Raw genomic sequence first — 21,888 nt, 5'->3', positions numbered from 1 at the left:
GGAACGATTATTGGTTTATCCGACCTGCACGGCCAACAGCCGCAAATAGAACTGGATCTTTCCTGTACCAACTAGATCCCCCCTCAAACACCGCCTCAATCCCGACAATTTTATGTAACCACTTACACCTTATATGCCAGGCACTACCATAAAACTCTCTGTGCGTGAGTCTCGGCCTGGTCTTAGTGGTAATGTTTTTGGGGGTGTTAGTGGGGTAGGTTGGGGGGCTTTTTCAGCTGACTCTAATTTCGCCCCTCCCCCTCCCGGTTTAACGTTTTCCTCTGTCTTAGAGCCCGAAGTCCATTTCAGGATAGCCATGTCCACCAGTAGGAGAACGAGGTAGACAAGCAATAATATAGAAGAGATTATAGCATGAGTACTGATGTCGCGACGCACCTTGTCGGTGACATACATAATTGCTGAGATAATGTTATCCATGATAATGTCCCCGCCAGAAAGCATTGTGTGGTCCAATCCTGTTTGTGCCATACTGACACCGACTGAGAAGACATCTTGTGGCAAAGGAGGAAAGTCGACACTGACTTGATCATTGACCCAGCGGAGACCATTCTGCACGGCGTCAATCTTTGTCCCTATTAGACACCTCAATGCCTGCTGAACAACATCTCTTAAGATTGAGTCGCCGAACGCAGATGTAAGAGCCTGCTGAAGCTGGTCACTAAACGTGGTTACAGTTGTGTTAAGTCCGACAGTGACTCTGCGTATTTGGTCTTGGAGCTGACCAGTAATATTCTCATTCAATCTTCCCATTGCGGAATTAGCGGAATTGGCCCATAGAGTAGATGTTTCGTGCAGACTAGCGGAGACTTCCTCAGCTCGAATCTCGATAGCCTCTCGCAGCTCAAGGGCGTCGTCCTCGGCTGTGCGGAGGAAGAGGGTAGCAAAAGCACAGCCCATGAGTCCCGAAAGCCCAATCAAAAGGAATGCTGAAGCATTACCTGACCAGGAACGCTCGGAGGCCCGGAACTTTGTAACAGACAAACTGACCGCGGCTAAGGCTCGCTGAAGCTTCGAGCTTTCTGTAAGCACTTCGGCAACCCTGAGATTCCTGGAGTGAACGTAGTATTGAAAGATCACCTCCAGGACTACAAAATAGAACATAGTTATGGGTATTAGCATAAGTACTATTCGGGCAGAGCGAATTTGATTACGCTGCTTTTGAAACAGGTCTGTAAACGTGGTATCATTAGAGCAAAACACGAACGACTGCTTGTCGGGGACGAAAAGCTCCTTTTGATCGAACACCCAGTTTCGAAGTGTCTGATCAAGTTCCGTTCTAACAGCTCGGAAGGGCGATGTTAGAACCGTATCAGTAATATTCCTCACAGTCGCAAAATCAGGAATGCGCTGTTGCAGACTGTCCAAGTCAGAGAGTATTGGTCCCATGTCTATGTGCGTATTCCTGATACTTTCTAGCTCATCCGCTATGTTGAGATGTGGGAGTTGTTGTACGTCCTGCCTCTTGGTTCGCGAGCCGAAAATGCTGTTAATCGCGCTTGAAACACCGTTCACGGTGTTCGACCCTTTGCTCAAGAAAGCATTCACACTATCAATGCCCTGGTTTGTAGCCGCCACGCTTTCTTCGACAGCCTGCAGAGAACCTGTAGTGGCGTCTTGGTATAGCGAACGGAACTCCTCCATCGCGCTGATTGTTATGTTTAGTCCGCCGTGAACAGCCATGAGCAGGAGACATACATAGGTGTCTGTCATCGAGTGAAAAACAAAGAGCAAAAGCTGCTCCATTCCATCTAATATGAGATCGAGTGAGCTAGCAATGGCTCTGACTGAATGGGTGATACCCTCGGCAGTTAATGAATTGACGCCCTGAGACAGGTAATGCGGCATCGAGATCACCGTGCTACCAATCGCTTCTGCCTTGAGGCAGGCTACAGAAGCCCGAGCCTCCGCCTCATCGATCTCTCTCTCCACGGTAAAAGACAACGGAATCAAGTATGTGAGTGCCAGTATCGTCGCTAAGGCTATATATATAAATATAGATCGGCTATGGATAAAGGATCGCTCGAGTGGAGGACGACTGGTCGACTCCATTTCAGCGACGTGGTTGAGACGAGACAAGATTATATGAACAGGCAATAGCCTTCCGCTATAGGAGCTGAGGCCTGCCCAATAAAGGCAAGAATTTGTCCAGTCTAACGTGAGGATTAGGCTCTGGTTATGTCATTCTCGGTACAGAGGGCCCTTGCAGATATTATTTCTACTATTTTCGTTCCCGGTGCTGTGCAAAATATTGATGCGCATACTCCTGGTTCAATTGTTGCAAGGGCAGCCTAATAGTGTTTATGATCAGCGCATGAGGATATGAACGCGAATTGTGAAGCCCTCACTAAGGCTATCATGCCGCTAAGTTTGACACGGGATAAGGGCCATGGCTACGTACTACTAAGTGGGTAAAAGAAGGCCGCCAACTGGAAGGCTGGCCGCATGATGGATACAGAAGACAAAGGATTTGCGCCATAAGACAATTCCACCAGTGGCAGACTTATGAAGGTTTAAAAGTAGATTCTTAAGAGTTTCAGTGGCTGACAGACCAGCGAAAACGAGTGCGAGAATTGCGTTCAGCAAGCCAGCCCAAATTATAATCAGTTTCCAACAGAGGCACGTATGACAGCGTGATTTCCTGTACTGTATAATAGCCTAGCTAGTATTATCCCTATGAATGTGCCCTATGCCTATCACTACGAATGCTGTCCCTATCAGAGTACCCTGTGCTCTGATTCGTCCCTCCTCCAGGCTATATTTGGCTACTCTCTAATTTTTGGATACATGGCGTGTACTTTCAAGCGAGTTAAACAGATCTGGCTTGAATGTGACGCAGTGCGGTAAGTACCGGCGCTGATTTTGGCGACGGAGTTACTTATAACGTGGACGTCTCGCGAAAGGCTGCTGTATGAGTGCCTCATTCACAGGTCGCTTATCTCAGTCTTCTATAGACCCCCCACCCCCAAACAATCACCTATCCACTTCTAGGATGGCTACCAGGGCGAGTAACGTGGATAGAAAGGAATGGCGGATTAAATGCCGTGAGGTCCTGGCAGATCATATCCGTATGTCAGGATGCGCAGCCTCCTAACCCCTGCTAATAGCATATAGGCCAGCAAGTGGGTTGCCATATTAGTCCTTCAGATGTCAGACTAGTGACGTCTGAGAACGATCCATATCGCTGGAGCTATGTCACCGAGGCAGCGCATTTATTTACGAAGAATCTAAGCGATCACTCCATCAGCGCTTATAAGCAGCTCTGTTCAGGTGTCGGGGCGACTTTCGAAGCTATGACGGCCGGCCCCTTCGTCTTAAGCAAGGTATGGTAGATCAGCTTGTTGTTTCATCATAGCTCTTATAGCTAACTAGCTAAGTCCACCCTAAATCAACCAAGTTTTACGTTACATATTAGCAACCTCAAGAGTGAGATTGAGAGACTCCAAGGCGAAGCAGCTGATCTACAAGTGCGCCTTTGCCAAGAAGCAGAGCTGAAACACTCCGCCGAAAACCGCTTGATGGAATTAGAACAGCTGGTTCTACATCTTGAGCAACAAGAGATCCAAGCAAGTGAGAAAGCCGATAAGTTTGAGAACCTTGCTAGTACTTGTCTCTCTTACGTAGACCAGATTTCGCCAGACTTGCAGAAACTCATGGAGCTCAGCAGGGACGTCAAGAGTGGAATCGACCCTCCCCCATACCATTAGCATTCTACCTAGCTTAGTGAATATTAGCCCACGGGCGTTTGGCTTACTACGAGGATAGCAGTGACTTCTTGGAGCAAAGCATAGCCATACTGAACTCGCCTCTGGCCTAACAGTGGGCGAAGGACGACTGGTGGCTTACTGACCCCTTAACGGCGCTGGGAACCATATTCGCGCAGGCCTGGGATTAGATCTTTGCTGAAGTCTTAAGTATCATTTAGAATGCGGATACGGTTATATCAAGGACGTTATGGACATTGTTATTGTTCTTATACTCCCTTATAAGTATCTTCATCACAGTCCGTAGGTAAGCCTGGAGATCCGCTTGGGGAGAGGATTCTGGCTTTGTGAGCGGAGCGAGCGGGTACTCCCGAGCAGGTCTGGCGCAGGCTTCGGGTGGTTCAGCAGGTGGTTCAGTGGGTGGTTCAGTGGGTGGTTCAGTGGGTGGTTCAGCAGGTGGTTCAGTGGGTGGTTCAGTGGGTGGTTCAGTGGGTGGTTCAGTGGGTGGTTCAGTGGGTGGTTCAGTGGGTGGTTCAGTGGGTGGTTCAGAGGGTTAGGTGTACTGTAGCGGAGGTGCCTCAGTGATTAATTTAGTGGATGATTTTAGTTGATAGCTTAGTGGGTGGTGCAGCAGTCAATCAGCTGCTTCAGTAGGTCTTCAATGGCCTAGCAGCTTCAGTGTGTCGGTAATCCCGCTAATAATCCTCGAGCCACCCACTATGGGCAACCCCAGTCATCAACATATAAGAGCGACACTTCGCGCCTCGGCCGCGTGCCGACCCCAATATCCCCAAACTAGACCATCTCCCTCACCAACCAACCCCAACCATTCCCCACACCCCGCGAATCGCTTTCCCCAGAGCGTTGAGTCGCGTTGCTCCGGATGACCGAGATGGACCAAGCGGCTGGCGACCCCGTACGCCGGTCACGGCCCGCACCGCGAGGGACTGCCTCGTATCAACGCAAGCGAGCGGTCAAGGCGTGCCAGGTTTGTCGCGCCCGCCGGACGAAATGCGACAATCTCAAGCCGTCGTGCTCCTTCTGCCTCAAGGTCGGCGCCGTCTGCATCCAGTCGGCCCAGGACCTTTCCAGCTTTGACCCCGCCAGTCTCAAGATTCTGGAACGCCTTGACAGCTTGGAGCAGCTGATGCGGTCATCGCTGCCGGCCCCAGATGAACAAGGGCCACCCGCCAAAAAGAGAGCCCTTTCTACACCCTCTCGTGTTGAACCGCCCGACACCGGCGACAGTGGCAACCGAGTCGACGTGAGTATGGTGCTACCGCCTGGTTCCGAAGAGATGCTCTCGTGGAGCTGTCTTCGAGACTTGCATGCCACTGGCCAGTCCGACGAAAGTGCCGACGACATAGGGGCTCTCGGACTGCAGCAAGTCACGCCACAACAGCACGTTTCGTCTCCTCCAGGCCTTGCGGGGGTGCCAGAAGAGCCGCGCCTGGTCAAAGCACTGCTGGACAACTTCTTCAATTATGTCCATGTCAAGAACCCCATACTCGATGAGGTGTCGACGCGCAGAATGGTCCTCGGCAAGGCCGTAGAAGGGCTGGGGTTTGACTGGAGCCCCGAGTCGTGTCTCGCCTTGCTGATATGCGCCCTCGGATCGCTGGCCACACCTTTCGGTCCTAGTGCCGACACGATGCCAGGCACGGCCGCCTATGCCCACGCGCACGCGTATTTCCAGGCTGCGCAGAAGCGCATGGGCCTGTTGTTTGTTGCCGAAGACATCATCGCCCCACAGTGTTTCTTTCTTGCAGGCGTCTTCATGATGTGCAATTTCCAGTCCACCAAAGCGTGGAGGTATTTTGTCCAGGCCCTCGTCGGCTGCCAAGAGTTCGAGTTCCTGTCGAACGCGTCTGGACGACCCGATCAGTTGGATGACACCCCTCATCAGGCCATCTACTGGTCCGCCTGGAAGTCTGAGCGAGAGGTGCGAGGCAATGTGCGACGCCCGGATTTTCCCGTCAGCGACCACGACACAAGACTATATCCTTCATTCTTCCCCACGCCCCCAGCACCAAGAGCAGATGCAATAAGGTTGCCCCTGATGGAAGCAGACCAAAGCAGGGAGCAGATCTCGTGGTACTTTTATCTGGCGGAAATCTCCCTGCGCAGGCTGAGTGCCCGCGTGAGTGCAGAGATGGTGACCATAATGGAGACGCATGCATCACGGCACACTTTCCTTGAGTCCATGGCAGCAGCTCTGCCGTCATACGAGGCCCAGGCCACGGAGTGGCAGGCATCCTTACCGCCCTGTCTGTCTCTCGAAGCGCCTGCGGAGCAGGATGACGTGTGCCGATTCGTGCTCAGGGGCCACTTGATCAACCTCTACGAGACTATCTACTGGCCGTTCTTGGCCGTTTTCCTGGACGAAGATGGCCTAGGCGGACCACAAACCAGCACATGGAACGCATTCAGCGAGCAGGCCCAACGTGGTCTCGAGAACCACATGGCAAGATTGCTTGTCAACAAGGCAGGGTACCGCCACCGGCATCACGGAACGGACCCACTGCCGCGATCGTGCTCCCGGTCGGCTCTGACACTCTTGGCTGCGTCCAGGTCCCAACAAGCGATAGTCGGAGAGCCGGGCCACGCACAGATCCTGCATCTACCCCATGACTGGCGGACGGAAATCAGTAACGTGGTAGACCTGCTTGTATTTTGGGGCCCCGAGACTAATCGGTACAACGAGATTCGCAAGATCCTATGCCGAGGTCTCGCTGAGGCGGAGAGCAATGATTACCGGCTGGAAAGGACCTAAGTCTGCAATAGGTGCCAGGGAATTTTGCAATCTCCCCCGGTCAATCCAACCTAAACCGATCCAGATCCTTCTCGCCAAGACCGAGCCCCGGGTGGTTCCCCGCTATCATGGCACGCCGCCTCCACAGGATGACCTTCGCGGAATGTCGCAGTTAAGAAATTGGGGTACATGCAGGCTTCCCCCTCCATCTCGTAAAGTGGTCTGCGCCACGGGCCGTGTATAACTATGTGCCAAAACATTTGGAGTCTGGCTGATCGGCCTGTCATCGTCAATGCTGCAACATCCTTTGAGCAGTCAAACGTCCATCCTTGACACGTACAGCGACCATGGGTGATGCCGCGCGACTCAACCCACCCTGCACGTTGCTTCGTGTCAGCGGTGTCAACATTGTCAATGCTGCCGGCGAGCAAGTCGTGCTCAAGGGCGCGGGGCTCGGCGGGATGCTGAACATGGAGAACTTCATTACTGGCTACTCTGGCCACGAGCACGAGCACAGAGCCACCCTCGAGGAGGTGCTCGGCAAGGACAAGGCCGACTTTTTCTTTGCTCGCCTGCTCCACCACTTCTTCACCGAGGATGACGCGGCGTTGTTCGCGTCGCTCGGCTTCAACTGCCTGCGGGTGCCATTCAACCACCGGCATTTCATGGACGACGACAACCCGAGCGTGATCAAGCAGTCCGGCTTCGAGCTGCTGGACCGCATCGTCAACATCTGTGCCCAGTACAACATCTACGTCGTGCTGGATCTCCACACCGCCCCTGGCGGCCAGAACCAGGACTGGCACAGCGACTCGGGCGTCCACCGCGCTCTGTTCTGGGAGTTTCGCGACTTCCAGGACCGCGTCATCCAGCTGTGGGAGGCTCTCGCAGCCCACTACGCCGGCAATCCCTTCATCGCCGGCTACAACCCGCTCAACGAGCCCGCCGACCCGAAGCACACCCGCCTCATCAGCTGGTACGAGCGAGCCGAGAAGGCCATCCGCGCCGTCGACCCAGACCACATGCTGTTCCTCGACGGCAACACCTACGCCATGGACTTTTCCCAGTTCCCCGTCGACAAGCCGCTGCCCAACACCGTCTACAGCTGCCACGACTACAGCGGCATGGGGTTCCCGCTGCCCGAACAGTACGAGGGCACCGACCAGCAAAAGGCCAAGCTGCGCTCGAGCTTCAAGCGCAAAGTCGAGTTCATGCAGGCCGCGGGTGTGCCGATCTGGAACGGCGAATGGGGTCCCGTGTACCAGGACCCGCGGACGGACCCGCGCGCGGCCGAGACAAACACCAAGAGATTCGCGCTGCTCAAGGAGCAGCTGCAGGTCTACCGCGAATTCGGCGATGTCTCGTGGAGCATCTGGCTCTACAAGGACGTCGGATACCAGGGCATGGTGTACACGGACCCGGAGAGCCCATACATGACTCTGATCCAGCCGTTCATCGAGAAGAAGCAGCGCCTGGGACTGGACTTTTGGGGAATCTGCGACAAGAGCGGCATCGACAACGAGGTGTATGGGCCCTTTATCGCCAAGCTGAAGGAGTCGATTCCCGAACACCTGCACAAGAAAAAGTACCCCAAGACGTGGACGTTTGACCGCCAGGTTGAGCGCGTGGTGCGGGAGATGCTCATGAGCGAGTACATGGGCTGGGAAATGGCCGAGCTCTTCCGCGGCAAGACCGAGGAGGAGCTCGAGGTCCTTGCTGCCAGTTTTGCGTTGAAGAACTGCAAGACCAGAGACGAGCTCAACAGTATTCTTACACTGGATGCGGAAAGATCATCATCTGGTTCGAGATAGTTGGTCAAAGCCGCATGTTGATAGCATCCGTCAATCTCTAGCGAAAAAGAAAAGTATTCTTAGAAATGACCGAGGCCCCAGAGACCCCCTTTTCCCCACGTGTATGCTAGTCTGCACCCGTTATATGCCTGGGGTCGTATGCCCCGTAACCTGTGGACCGACGGCGCGTACAGTGCTGTGCAATGTCCTCTTTGTGTCATCTCAGGTGGTCCTGGCCCGTTCCCGAAGGGGAGCAGGCAGGCAGGCCACTGTCTTCTTGCCTTCCGTGCGGAGGGTGGGCGTGTGACTTGCGCAGGAATACTTCTCATTCGCCCGAATAGTGCTGCCCAGCAGCTCACCACAAAAATCAGTCATCAAACGAAAAGAACAGGAAAGACAACATCAGCTTCCCCAGAATTTGCCTAGGAAGCACAGAATCCTTACAACAGCGAGGTTGCTACTGACGGATCACTGGGTTTGGGAGGCTGGCGAAGGTTGTGATATATTCGCCATGTGTAAGGACAAGGGAGGCGATGGGGCGGTCAAAAAGAGGCTCTTGCCGGACTGGTGCCTCGCGACGGCGAAAGGGGATGCTGGCATGCGAGCGGGGTAGATGGGTGTTGGCAGCAATCTCGCCTTCAGTCGGCTGTTGGCGAGAACTTGCCTATTGCAAGTCAGCGTCAAACCCGGGCCAACTGAGCACCCGAGCAGTCTCATCGACAAAATACGCAATGTCTGAGAGCGACAACCAAGTGGGGTTCGGCTTCCAGGCCGACATTGTCAGCACGGCCAACCTCGCCCACCTCCTGACCGGCCGGATCCTCAAGGCCCTTAGCGACGGCGGCGTCGACCTTTACGCCATCACCGCCTCCATCTGGCTCGGCAAGCAGATTCCCTTTCGCACATCCTTGCAGGCCACTGTGCACCCACATCTCGCGGCCAGGCGCACCTCCGTCGTGAATAGCTTCCTGGTCAAGGCTCTGAGCATCGGCTGGGGCCACACAACCGTTGCCGTTGAGATGGTGCGAACGCAAGCCGGCACTAACGCCCTCCTGCTCATTGGCGCCCTGGCGGCCGGTGTACCCAGCTTTCACGCTGCGCAGTGCCTCTCGGAACTCTTGAACTCTTACGGCTGCGCGGCAGATCAGATCCCAAACGTTGACGTTCTGAAAAGCATGACGGCCTACATTGGCCCAATGGTCCAAGACCTCGGATTTGCGAAAGTCCTTGAGCACGTCACGACTTCCGCCTCCCACGAACTTGTTCGGCAGAAACTGGAGATCCCCCTTGATGTTACTGCCATTGGTGCTCCGCAGGTATTAGCGAGTGCTATTAAGCAGCTAATTTTCACCTCGCAGAGGGGCGAAACACCCTACCTCGTGCCACGACAGAGAGGAGCATGGTTAGCAGCGTTCGCAAGCCATTTATTAGGAATGTCAGTTGAACTAGTCTATAATGATCACATCCTATGGGCCAGCGGCGGCAACGAAGGCAAGGTGGTTCTACAGATGGCGCCGGACGACAAGCCAAGTGCTGCGATGACTCGCAGCCTTCGGATCGGTGGTCTTCTGCTAACGCCGCCAACAATCAAGGAAGAACGCGCACCCATCGCCGTGGAGTATCTGCTCCCAGATGCGCTCGAGGCTGAGCTTGGTCTTCTCCCTGGGCTCGAGCTAGAGACCCGGTGGTTGATTCATCACGCCATTGTGCGGTTCTCCACGTTCATGCGTAGCAGCGGACTACAAGTCAAGGGCAAAACTGCGACGTTTGGTGCAATGAGCCGAGCATTGGAGCTAGCTTTGCAGAACCTAGGCATTCAGCACGATATCGATTCGAGCGATGCGTCTTTGGCAGGTTCACTGGCGGCGGCAGACCCTGAATCTGCAGAAGCCTACCTTGAGTCGGTCATTATGCCTTCTCTCCGCCTCGAGTGTCGCATCACTCAGGAGCGAAGCCTGCGCCGATTGTTGTCCACAAATGGTCCCAAAACAGGCTGCCGAAGAGACTGCCTGTATCACAAGGTCGAGCATATCATAGGCTTCTTTACAGCCATGGCCTGTTGCTTGGCAAGGTGTCGTTATGACGCAAACACAATCCGAATCAGCGCAAGGGCAATTTATGAGCTCCCGAGGCCACGTTCCCTGTTTATGCAACTCCACAATATGCGTCCAAGCATCGGTAAAATTTGCGAGATCGTGGCGGTGCTGTTCTCTAACAATGGCAAAATCTACACCGAACGACCTTCTCAATACGTACTTGGAGTTTCCATTGGCAGATATACTGTTTCTTGCACATCCATTCTCCAGGACGATTGCTTCGATGATCTTGGCCGGGTCATCACGATTGCCTCGGGCAGGGCAAGCCTAGGAGGAGTGCTACGTGACTGGATCACGGAGTCAGGGGTGCCAGAACCCAGCTTACAGGCTTACCATGACTTCGACAGATCTGGTATGACCGCTAAGATTGCCCCTGGCACCCTCATCACGCCCCATTACAGACCCGGTCCCCTGGCGGTGACCATGTCAGCAATCCTCACAGAGTATGCGATCGCCATACAGACTACTGTGAAAGTCGATGGCGAAGGACCCCTCTTGACACTCGACCTGAGCAGTGGCATGATGGAATTGGACGCAGTTGACGTTCCGATGTCTTGTGCGCATGCTCAGGACCAAGGGTACCTGCCTCACGCATCTGGCGAAATCGAATATCGTATCTCGTCTTTTGATCCAATTAAAAGACAGGACTTGGGGCCCGGCAAATGCATCTACGCTCTTAGGGGAAGCAAGTTCGAGCAGCTATTCCAGCTAGGCGTGTTGTTGTACAGCCTCCCATGGGCACATCACCGCGATATCTCAACGGACCACCCCATATTGCTGCAGATGTTTGTATGCATGCGTTGTGCTACTCGACTCGCCGCCGAGAAGAATATGGATGCTATCATCATGGGAGGTTGATGTGTATGAGAATTGTGGACAAGATCGGTTGTTTTTGCTTCCTGCCGGAATGCTGCTAGGAGGTGAGTGGCCAGGCCTTGCTATATTGACAGGCATCTGGTATCGACGTGATTACTGTAATCAATGTTTGTCACCATACCGGAACCCACGAGCTACTCAGTTACATGAGGAGCCCAGCAACCTTTCGGGCATCCTTACGACAATATATAAGAGAACCAAACCTCGGCATCTTCCCAAATTGAAACTATCGGGAGACCTCTTCTTCAGATGTGATGGATACACAAGTGACCTGGCCATCCCTATTGCCTGATATAATAATTTCGTTAGCAGGTAATGTTTGGGGAAAGGAGAAATATCCTTATATAAGGCGCAGTGTCAACGATAGAGCAGTAAGGAGTTGAAAAATGTGAGGATTACTACAAGGGATCGGCGACTCTGTTCGAGCCGCTCAACCCAGCGGCAAGCGCTAGTAAGAACCGATGGCACGAACAGCACTTTCTCTCTTTAATATGTATGCTTGCGTGCACTGAGCAGGTCCGCCGTTGTGGCATGTGACGACCATCGGATGCGTAACCTTCTCACGCTGCGGCCAAAGAGTGCGTGGACAAACAGGGATGTAGGATACCGGCTGCATGTGGCCGAGGGTAACCAACTTTCCAGCTCAATCGTCCTCCGCATCACGCGGATCGTGCTTCTTCCAAAACTTTTCGTAGTCGTCCCATGACTGCGCGGGAATGCTCAAGGGAACTGTGATGGGCGCCAGCGGTACCTTGTTCTTCTCCATGTCTTCCAGGCGGGCGCGGGTAGCTGGATGCTTCTTGTTGACACTGTACACATTGATGGTGTGGCAAGAGCTGGTCACATGCAGCCCCCAGTTCCAGGCCGTTCGGACATCTGGGACTTGCGTGTTGAGCGCATTGTCCCAGCACCGAACCAGGACGTCGATCCATCCTTCGACATCACACGGCAGGTCGAATTCCTATGTACGCCACGTCCACTTGCGCTTCTTCGAGAGGTTCTCCGGCGGGACCGTGTACCAGCTGAAACCCCCATCAGCAGAGAGTTCAACGCGTTCGGGCCAGCGCCCACCTCCGGAATACGCCCAGCCTTTACAGTGAATGCTGCCCTCGTGGATTACCACCTGTTTGGTCCATGGAGACATGATCGCTGAACTGACCGGCATCTCCTGGATCTGGATACCGTCGGTCAGGCGGAAGTTGTACTTGCCGACTTGCTGGGCAAAGTAGAGATACTCCTTGCTCTGCACTGGTGCTCGCGTGGGTGCAGTGATGGCCTGGACGCGATAGAGCCACTTCACACTGCGCGCACCAATGTAGCCAAATACGACGATGCGGAGCGGGTAGCCATGAATCCTCGGCAGGGGCTCGCCGTTCATGTTCCATGCCAGCATTACCTCGTTGGCCTTGACTTTCGCCCACGGGACGCTCACGCGGTAATTCATGCACTCATTTTCCTTGAAGTAAGTATCTGCCCCAAAGAACTCGAGGTGCTTGCCGCCGTTAACGAGTCCGCCGCAGGCCTTAATGACCTTTTTCAGGCTCACGCCCTCATACTCGGCGGTACCGATGGCACCCTCTGCCCAGGGTGCTTGGGGCAGCTCGTCGCCTTGACCGGGATATCGGGTAATCTGCTCGATCCGCCGCGTGCCGGAGCACTGCATGGTGATGTGCTTCTTCATGCGCGGAAACCGGGTTTCGTCCATCAAGTCATCCAGCGTAAAGGTGGCGGGGAGGGAGACGAGCCCGTCGACGCGGAAGCTGTAGTTCTCCTTCTCGATGATGGGGATCCCGCCGTGGTTGCGCACAAAGTGCAGTGGGTTGGGCGTGATGGGCTTGCTCGTGACGAGCCGCTTGGGCGGCTCCCCGTTGTAAGGAAACCCGAGAATGTGCAGCATGTCTGGATGCTTCTCCTCGAGCACAAGCTTCCATGAGTCGTCGGGCACCACAGTGAGTTCGCCGCCAATTGCGTGGTGCCACATCTTCCAGCGATCCCCATCGAGCAGCGGGTTCTTCCCTGGGATCTCGGTCATCTGGTACTCGGGTGCCCCAGGAAAGCTTTGGGACGTCAAGATTTTGTGCGCGGCTGCCTTTTTCTCGGGATACTCCTCCCACTCAACGTATCTGCGTGTCGTGATGTCAATCGGCTGGTTCGTTGCGCTCCGGGAAGTGGTAAAGTAGATGGTCTTACCCTTTCCAGCCGGTGCGCTCCATCTGGAAGAGTTCGTTCGGGTCGCCTACCGCCTTGATGGCTTCCTCATCTTTGAAATCTTTCGGCGGTCCGGCAGGCGGAATGGCCTTGATCTCCGACCCGGTCATGTCCAAGACAGGCAATTGCGCCCCGGACATACCCTGCTCAATCTTCCACTCATCGGGGCGGTTCTGCATCTTGGCACGGTCACTCACTGTGGTGATGGACGCCATCTTGTGCAATACTTCTCGACGTTTACCTCAGAGAAAGTTGAAAAGTAACAAGGGAAGAATGCAGCAGGATGGTAAGGCCATCAGTCAGGAGAAGGCAGAGAAATAGATGCTGAGGCTGCCGCGCAGGCCCTTGCTCGCAGCATCCTCACACAATCGTTGACGTCGACTTGGGAGCCAAGACCAATCAAGCACTGAGGCGCTCCACCTTGCTGCTGAAATGACACTCGCAGCGTCGTAATCGGACCGGGGTTCGGGTTCATGACGGGACTATGCGCTCACGTGGAATGGGGATCCGGCTTGTGGCCCTGGGATGCCACGCGTCGTTGTCGACACCGCCCACCATCGAAGCTGCTAGATGTGAAGTTTGTTATTGGCCGTGACTCTGGCCCATCGCATGGCGGCATCGACCGGTGGAGTGGATGCAAGAGTGCCAGTCACAGCTCAAAACCCCGCGGCATATATTTCATCAGATATGCAGAAAGTTTCTGCGTTTTCTCTGGGTATGATAAGCCAATGACTTGGAAAGTCTCGTCGTATGGGAGGCCTTGCGACCTATAGCGGTCGCTGGTCTCAGAAAACGACCAGCTCAGGGGAACTACACACTACGCCGCCGATCTATCAACCTTGATATCGGCGATGCCTGCGGAAATGATACTCCCCGCCATCTCAATCTCATACTGGATATCCGGCTGCGCCTCCTCGTACAGCCAGTTCTTCTCGCCGGCCATGGCAAAATTAAATCGAGCCAACTCGTGCGAGATGACCTTCTTCTTGAGCTCCGGGTTGCCCCCGCACGCCGCCTCGACGCGCAGCTGGATATCGCACGACCGATCAAGCAGGCCAAACAAGAAGCTCGCCTCGTCGACCGTGTGCCCGACTGAGACAAGCCCGTGGTTGAGCAGGATCGCCGCCTTGCCCTCGGGCCCCAGCATCCGGGCGATCCGCCGGCCTTCCTCCTCGGCGACGACCACGCCGCCGTAGTCGTCGTCCACGGCCAGCGCCGCGCCGTACAGGTCGCACACGTCCTGCGTGATCATGTCGAGCGGCTTGCCGATGGCCGCCCACGCCCGGCCCGCGATCGTGTGCGCGTGGCAGATGGCGTGGATGTCGGGGCGGACTTTATGCATCGCGCTGTGGATGTAGAAGCCGGGCAGATTATATGGGCGGTTCTATGGCCAAAAGAGTCAGGAAATAATCTTCCTTCTCCGCGGTAAATGGGTCTTTTAAGGAGAAACGCGTAGAGATTCGAAGCATTGGGTGTCATCAAACTAGCTGTCTAATTGGCATTTGGGACGAATTGAGCATTCCGAGATATAACAAGGCACCGTGTCACAGTTTCGGCAGGCAGGTCGTCATTTGCATAGTCTCGCGATGGTCTCAACTCACCTGGTTGCCCCCGACAATAGCACCCGTGTTGATGTCAATGCACAGCATGTCGCTCGCATTGAGCAGCGCAAAGTGTCGGCCGATCGGGTTCATCCAGATGCAATCTGGGAACTCTGGATCGCGGACACTGATATGGCCCGAGATGCCTTCGGTGAAACCGACCCGAGCCCAATTACGGAACACGGCTGCCATGTGCAGCACAATGTGCTGGCGATGCTCCTGGAACGAGCTGAAGGTCGGGATGCCTAGAAAGTTTGCTCAGCATCATGTTCAAGTGGTTCGATCACCATGTCAATGTTTCCCGGAGACGGGCGAATCATGTTGAAGGCTAGAGACCACTCACCTTTGAGGGCATTGGGCCCATAGCTCATGCTATGGAGTTGGCATTCTTGCTCTGCTGCCCGGGGGACAGCCAGTACCAGCGATGGAGCTGAATTCTGATCACCAAGCTGAGCAGAGGCAGCCGGGGCCAGAGTGGTTGTCGTGGCCGTCATCGTCAACTCTAGGTGGGATACTTGGTACACAAATTCGATGGATTGGCAGGGTACCCTGGAGGAACACTGGTTGCGAGTTTTACATTCCTCTGTGGGGATTGCGGGAGAGTTGTCTTAGAAGACTACCAATACGGGACGCGCCCTCTAGCGACACGGAGCGCGCCCTCCAACAACAATCCTTGGGGGTCATTGCTGTGGTGGGGGCTCGATCGACGGGCTATCCCGGGACAATATGCCGACATTGCCAAGCCCGACTAATACGCACAACCCTCCAAGTCATGCAGCCTAGCATGATCAATCACCGTGGAGGTCTTGGTGCATGCGTGTGGTTGCATTCCATGTACAATATCTGACGTAATTTGGGATCGTCCAGGAGGATTAGAAGTCCGCCCTCCGACGGCCCAAAACGCACTAACCGGGATTTCCGTCACGCCTGTGGGGGCAGCAATGCTACATCGGTTCTTTTGACAGTCCTGTCAGCGATGAATAGTGGGGACGGATAATGGGGAGGACTTTCAGAGGGAGATCAGCATGGGGCAGACATGGACATCGCTGAGCTGAGGTATAGCATTGCCAGGCCATCACTGGCTACTGACTGCCGCCGTCTGAGCTCGGTGGTGCAATCCTAGAGACCCACGAGGCCACGGCATGAGCAGAGCACATACAGCAGTTGCATCGTACCAGGCGAGGCTCGCACCATCACATGTACATGGATTATAATATGACGGGTTGGACCTTGTGTAGTGACACCGCTTGCTCCTCGACAGCCTTTCTATGTCAGATAATCCCAGCTCCAGTTTCCCCTGATACAATCACACAGGACGACAGCCTAGGTCTGCGTCTGTATCTTATCTAAGTTGAATTCATTATTATACTGCTTCTTGACGTGGTCTCAGAGAGAAGCCAAGACTGCGCAAGGTGGCTTCTTCTACCTAGCTGCATCCCTTTCCTCACAACCAGCCACTGGCAAGACACCTTCGCCGGCTTCTCACCATGGCGGCTCGTGCGTCAACCAAGAGGGTCATCGCCTCCTTGCGTGGCCCAGCAGAGGTGCGGAGCCCTGTCCGCCGGGCTGCGTGGCCGACGCAGGCCACACCCAACAATGTCCCAAGTGAGAAGAGAGGCGCTGCCACAGCCATGGACTTCTCCCCAGAGCTGCAGGGGGCGTCGGCTCCTCCCCCTCCTGTTCCTGTAGGGCGCCTAGCCCCTGCTCGGAGGCACCCTCTGGTGCCGCAGATACAGTGGCAGCAGCTCAGCGTCAAGAGCCAGGCATACTCGCCCGAGTACTACAAGACAATCGGGAGGATCATGCAGTGGCGCCGGCGGTACGTCAGTGAGCGTTGCATCTTCATCCACCATGACGAGATGGCCGAGCTGCTGCGCGGCCTGGGCGCGGTCGAGGAAGACTTTGCCCGGCTCCAGGTTGTGAGCGAGCACCTCTACGCGGACCCGACGCTGCCGTTCCGCAAATCGAGGAACGGGCGGTTCTGCATCGACTTTGACACAAAGTCGGTGCGCCGGCTCGAGTTTCAACCCTTTGCGCTGTCGACCGAGGAAGACTTCAAGCGCTACGACTCGGACAAGGTTCGCATCTTTGACGAGATCGAGGACGAGCTGCAGCTCAACTCGGTGCTGCAGGCCCTGATGGCGTTCAAGGCCATCATGGTTCACGGCGTCGAGACAGAGCACCGGCCCAAGATGGACTACTCGGGCAACAAGTGGGTGTGCACCCTCTTCAACGTCCGCACAATCACTCGGCCTGACCTCCTCGGTGAGCCGGCCCTCGAGGGCGTCCACACTGACGGCGTCGACCACACCATGACGACGTTTCTCGGCAGTAAGAACATGGCCCCGCACAGCGCTGTCACTCTCCTTCACGACCCGAGCGAGACTACGGGCATCTCGTTCGACCAGGTCACGCCCTCCAAGATTCACGCTCGTGCCCAGCACCGCCACTTCCTTGACACCCTGCTCGTCACGGACCGCGAATACAAGCACAGTCTCTCTCCTGTCTTCCCGCAAGACAGCACCCTCGAGTCTACCCGCGATATGCTGGTCTTCTTCACCCGCAAGCCGGTCACGGACGACCACATCTCTGCCTCAATCGACTCGCTCAAACCACACCGGGGTATGCCCATGGAAGTGCCGATTTTCATCCCTGAGAGCGAGGAATAAGCCCGAGCGGGGTCAGGACCCTGGATGACTTGATGTCTAATCAAGAAAGAAACAGGGGAAGACCGGGTCCACCATTTTCGTAACGATGAGTCTCATCTCTAGTACAACAGGGACTTCTGGAAGCTTGATTCATTTTTGCTATCATTTTTTTTCGTTCTCCGCACTCAGTTCAGCATACCTGAACAAAAATGCGATGAGTAGCGGTCTCTGGCATTATGCTTTTCATTAGTCTAAAATGATCGATCTCATACAACTATCTCATAGAGTAAACATAGGCACGATTATCAGACAGTGTAGATGTGTCCGTGACGTCGATTGATCACCAATCCTACGGTAATGGATCCCACCAAGCAGTTGAGGGCAGTCGCGGAATGTCTATAGGTGCCAAGACACTATTGCTATTCTAGGGCTTACCGATAGTGAGAACAATGAACACGGGGCCTCATTAGCAAGTAAGCTGCCAGGTCCGTTATTGGCCACCCATTGGTCACTTACTGATTGGCGACTGCAGGGTCTTGCAGAATATCACGTGAATAACCCTTGCCAATGCCACAGTCCCAGCATATAGTAGTTTCCCACCCCCACGAACGAGTGCATGGCCATGCGAGTAATAGCTAGTCAGGACTCATCATTTCACCGTGAAGAGATGTCCCGGAAGAAAACTGAACCCCGCAAAAGGATGGCGCAACGGAATCTGTATTCCCTATGCTAAGAAAACAATTCAGCACGCTCTTGATAGCCAAGTTCCCTGGTCTGCGGTGTTGTGCCCACATACTAGGTATTACGTGAGGCAGCTATAGATTACGTTACCCGGCCGAAGTAAGCAACACCATGTCGCCTCCAGTCGCAACTTGGACCAACAAGACGATAGTGTCTTCTGAACTCGTCGGAATGGCTTCAAGTTCGCAAGTCTTGCTTTGCTCGGGTGTCATCTACCAAATTCGAACCTTCTCCTACACTCTTTCATAGCAGTTTTCTTTTTTTCAATGTCAATATGGCCTCGCTCATCGGCATGCGCGGTGCGCGACTGAGCTCATACAGTACTTCAGTACCGCGGCGCATTCAGCCCAACACTGGCAGCCTCGTGCTCCGCCCAGTAACTGCTGCGAGGCTGTACGCGGATCAACCGGCCGCTAAATCAGTGGGGAGATTGCACTCTTCTGCTCGATCAGCCACCGTCACAGCGACAGCCGCTGCGGAAGAGCAATCCAATGTTGAGGCCGTGGCAGCATCAGCAGTGTCATCACCGGCGGCCAATGTGACGTGGTCTTCTGTGCTGAATCCGCCGGACTCGACACGCCCGCCCGCGCTCGATCTGCCGGTCCGCAAGCCCAAGCAGTCGCTGGCAGGTCATCTGCTGCGACTGGGCAAAGCCTACGGCTCTTTCTACCGGAGCGGGCTCAAGGCCGTCCTCATCAACCGGCGACTCGTCTCCCAGCTCAAAAAGAAGACCAACAGCAACAGCGGCAAGGACACACTTGCGTCCACTATTACCCGCGCGGACCTGCTTCTCCGTGAGCGCACACGGCACGACTTCCTCCGCCTTCCGCTCTTTGGCCTTGTGGTGCTCCTCACGGGAGAATTCTCGCCGCTCGTAGTCCTGCTGTTCCCCAAGCTTACACCCTACACGTGCCGCATCCCTTCCCACGTGGCCAAGTTACGCCGTGCCGCGCACGAGCGCCGGCTCCGGTCGTATCAGAAAATCAGCTCTGCTGCTGCTGCTGTTCCTACTGACGCACACCTAGCCCGTGTGCTGGGTATCGGCTTCGCACTCTGGGACCGCGTCGGCCTCGCCGTTCCCCTCGCGAGTCGCCGGGTGGACAAACTCCTGCGAGAGATCGTGCAGGACGACTTCCGCATTAGGAGCGGCGGCGGCGTCGAGCTGCTGCATCCGGACGAGGTTGCCCTTGCTGCCGAGCGCAGGGGCCAGGATGTCCGTGATCGCAGCACGGCTGGGCTGAGGAGCTGGCTGCGCAAGTGGGTTGATGACAGTACACAGTCTGGTGCTGGGAGCGAGGAAGATGGGGTTATGGCAGCGCGGGAGAGACTCGCGGTGGGCAAATCAGTGTAACTGCGAAGCCTTCAACCGTAAAATGGTTGCAATATCACTAGTCTCAGATGACGAAAGCAGCACACAAAATTTTGGTTTAATGCATCGGGTTCACGTATCGGATGATAGAGTATGGTTTGTGAGCTGTGACTTTCATCATGAGCAAGAGAATTTACAGTACGAGCGGGCCAATGGGTCTAATTGATTTCCGTCGCGAGCTTCGTTGGCTCAAGGGGGAGTGTTGCCAGTCACACCGTCCAGCGACTGTTCAGTTCTGACCACCAAGTGGTCGGGGCCATGTTTCCTGGGGTCTTGCTCCGTGCACGCTACCCGGCGCTCCTCGTGTATTCGGTCTTATCGGGGTTAGCATCATTGCAAAGCTTGAACAAAGTCACCTTCCTACCTTGTACCTGTAGGGTCCAATGTTAGACCACTCAGTTCGAGGGTTCGACACGAATCATTTTGTTCCAAGTCATTGAGCATGAGAGCCGACAGCTGGACAAGCGAACGGTTAGAAGTTCCAAGGTTGCCATAAACTGCGCAAGGACCCTGCTGACACTCTGTCGCCCAGGGTCCCGCGGCTGGCCCCCCAAGCCGACTCCACACAATTTTCAGCGCAGATACCTCGCAGATAAGCAGCGATCTGGCAGGCGAGCAGGCTTGATGATGGCCGTTGAAGAAAACCCGCTGCACGATGTAATCCCTAGGGAGGCTTCTTGAATTTGCGAGGCAATTTGAAGATGTAGTCGACTGGTGGTAACCGTGACCGTGACCGTGCTGACAATCTTGTGCCTGTGTACTCGCAAGCTGCTATTGGGGCTGGCCGATCTGGAGGCCTGGCATGCCGCCTGAAGCGACCAGGTTCCACTCTGGTGCGCAATGGACCAACAGCACCGCCCTGCTTTTTCCGAATTGCCTTAGCCTAGGCATCACTTCCCCGGCCCCGAGCGGGCTGAATCCGAAGCAGCCTAACCCGCTGAAGGGGGGAGGTGCTCTTCTTGGCCACGCTGGCCCTGCGCAAAAGACCCTCGCTCCATATGCAGGCTGCCAGCCTGTGGAGCAGGCTGACCCGCCTGGCCCCCCGTGCCCGTTTTCCGCTCCTCAACTGGGCTGGAGGAGAGGGTGTGTGCTGACCTATTTCGTCTGTACGAGGGACTGTTTCGTGGCTGCTGCTCGGGATCCTCAGCGCCGATCTTGTTCGGTGCTGGTCGTGTTCGGATCCGACGACTTCGCTTTCGGGCCTGGTTGGAGAGCAAGTACTCTCAGCGTAGGCTATTCTGTTGCCCGCCAGCGCTCATCTGGGTGTTCACCTGGGTGAGATACTGTGCTATTGCTGGATCCTCGCCCGAGACACCACTGATATTTGGAATGCTGCTGACATCAGAATCACACCGGTACCGATTTCCTTCTTGGCGTGCAATCGATTCAGGACCTCAGTTGGGGGCCTTGTGTCAGAATCAATACCTTGTGGCGCTTGGCAAAGACCCCAGACAAAAGCTCGAGCTCGAGCTCCACGATGCAACCCTGGGCGCGCGGCGTGACTGCCCAATGAGGCAGGTGGGTTCCCGAGCTCACAGGAGAGGAGGGATACAAAGCGTATGAGCAGGCGAGATGGCAGGCAGGCATCGCAGGGGCTCGCGTCAGCTAGCAAAGTCCTTGACTACTGATAGGGCTGGCGATGCTTTTTGCGAGCTGCACATCCATCTTTTCGGGGAAAGTGCGAGTGTGGCAGGCGATTGACTGATTTATAGACTCCACGCGCTCACCGAGGTGCCCCTTGCTGACTTGGCCCTTTTGGCGTGCTAGTCTTGTTGCTGTCCTGTGGTCGGCTGTGCCTGGGAGGTCTAAGATTACGACAGCGCGTGGGATCTGAGGTGATAGTCAGCCAATACAGATCCAAACAAATACAGCACTGCACCATGCAGCTCTAGCCTAAAGCCGATCCGATCAGCGGGAGGCAATGCTCGATCCGATCCGAGCTGACTTGGCGCAACCATCAGACAGCCATGATAGCCGCAGCCCGGGGCGGCGCAGGGTCGCCAAGAGCAGCAGCAGCATGGCGGTCCCCCCACCAATCATGTGTGGGCTGGGTTCTATCCGATGTTCTCGTGCTGAGGGTGGACA

General features: G+C 55.2%; 8 protein-coding genes across 8 annotated transcripts; 5 read left to right on the top strand and 3 right to left on the bottom strand.

Moving 5' to 3' along the window:
* Nucleotides 1-282: 282 nt before the first annotated feature.
* Nucleotides 283-1,998, bottom strand: B0I36DRAFT_232212 (uncharacterized protein; the record flags this gene model as incomplete). The annotated part of the gene is made up of 2 exons (XM_046149147.1): nucleotides 283-1,476; nucleotides 1,525-1,998. Coding segments are annotated over 2 exons (1,668 nt in total), but the record flags the coding sequence as incomplete, so codon positions are not given.
* A 2,607-nt stretch (nucleotides 1,999-4,605) lies between these two features.
* Nucleotides 4,606-6,495, top strand: B0I36DRAFT_376882 (uncharacterized protein; the record flags this gene model as incomplete). The annotated part of the gene is made up of 1 exon (XM_046160506.1): nucleotides 4,606-6,495. The coding sequence occupies one exon, from the start codon at nucleotides 4,606-4,608 to the stop codon at nucleotides 6,493-6,495; it is 1,890 nt and encodes a 629-aa protein (XP_046008830.1).
* A 220-nt stretch (nucleotides 6,496-6,715) lies between these two features.
* B0I36DRAFT_332911 (glucan 1,3-beta-glucosidase) lies at nucleotides 6,716-8,331 on the top strand. The gene has a single exon (XM_046155162.1). The coding sequence runs from the start codon at nucleotides 6,822-6,824 to the stop codon at nucleotides 8,283-8,285; it is 1,464 nt and encodes a 487-aa protein (XP_046008829.1). The 5' UTR covers nucleotides 6,716-6,821; the 3' UTR covers nucleotides 8,286-8,331.
* A 612-nt stretch (nucleotides 8,332-8,943) lies between these two features.
* On the top strand, nucleotides 8,944-10,301 carry B0I36DRAFT_387561 (uncharacterized protein; the record flags this gene model as incomplete). Its single annotated transcript, XM_046161189.1, has 3 exons — nucleotides 8,944-9,666; nucleotides 9,742-10,168; nucleotides 10,257-10,301. The coding sequence occupies exons 1-3, from the start codon at nucleotides 8,996-8,998 to the stop codon at nucleotides 10,299-10,301; spliced, it is 1,143 nt and encodes a 380-aa protein (XP_046008828.1). The 5' UTR covers nucleotides 8,944-8,995.
* A 1,578-nt stretch (nucleotides 10,302-11,879) lies between these two features.
* Nucleotides 11,880-13,659, bottom strand: B0I36DRAFT_417519 (oxidoreductase molybdopterin binding domain-containing protein; the record flags this gene model as incomplete). Its single annotated transcript, XM_046162119.1, is given in 4 exon segments — nucleotides 11,880-12,169; nucleotides 12,206-13,293; nucleotides 13,303-13,359; nucleotides 13,427-13,659. Coding segments are annotated over 4 exon segments (1,668 nt in total).
* Nucleotides 13,660-14,261: 602 nt separating this feature from the next.
* Nucleotides 14,262-15,416, bottom strand: B0I36DRAFT_367144 (class II aldolase/adducin N-terminal; the record flags this gene model as incomplete). Its single annotated transcript, XM_046159414.1, has 3 exons — nucleotides 14,262-14,828; nucleotides 15,046-15,290; nucleotides 15,389-15,416. The coding sequence occupies 3 exons, from the start codon at nucleotides 15,414-15,416 to the stop codon at nucleotides 14,262-14,264; spliced, it is 840 nt and encodes a 279-aa protein (XP_046008826.1).
* Nucleotides 15,417-16,532: 1,116 nt separating this feature from the next.
* Nucleotides 16,533-17,714, top strand: B0I36DRAFT_376878 (2OG-Fe dioxygenase-domain-containing protein; the record flags this gene model as incomplete). Its single annotated transcript, XM_046160505.1, has 2 exons — nucleotides 16,533-16,535; nucleotides 16,791-17,714. 2 exons carry the CDS (start codon nucleotides 16,533-16,535, stop codon nucleotides 17,712-17,714), a joined length of 927 nt encoding a protein of 308 aa, XP_046008825.1.
* Nucleotides 17,715-18,726: 1,012 nt separating this feature from the next.
* Nucleotides 18,727-19,785, top strand: B0I36DRAFT_249893 (uncharacterized protein; the record flags this gene model as incomplete). Its single annotated transcript, XM_046150510.1, has 1 exon — nucleotides 18,727-19,785. The coding sequence occupies one exon, from the start codon at nucleotides 18,727-18,729 to the stop codon at nucleotides 19,783-19,785; it is 1,059 nt and encodes a 352-aa protein (XP_046008824.1).
* Between the last annotated feature and the right edge of the window lie 2,103 nt (nucleotides 19,786-21,888).

Source organism: Microdochium trichocladiopsis (assembly GCF_020744255.1).
Source record: "Microdochium trichocladiopsis strain MPI-CAGE-CH-0230 chromosome Unknown B0I36scaffold_9, whole genome shotgun sequence".
In the NCBI taxonomy this organism is placed as follows: domain Eukaryota; kingdom Fungi; phylum Ascomycota; class Sordariomycetes; order Xylariales; family Microdochiaceae; genus Microdochium; species Microdochium trichocladiopsis.
The sequence above is the reverse complement of the archived record's forward strand: the minus strand, read 5'-3'. Positions and strand labels throughout refer to the sequence as shown.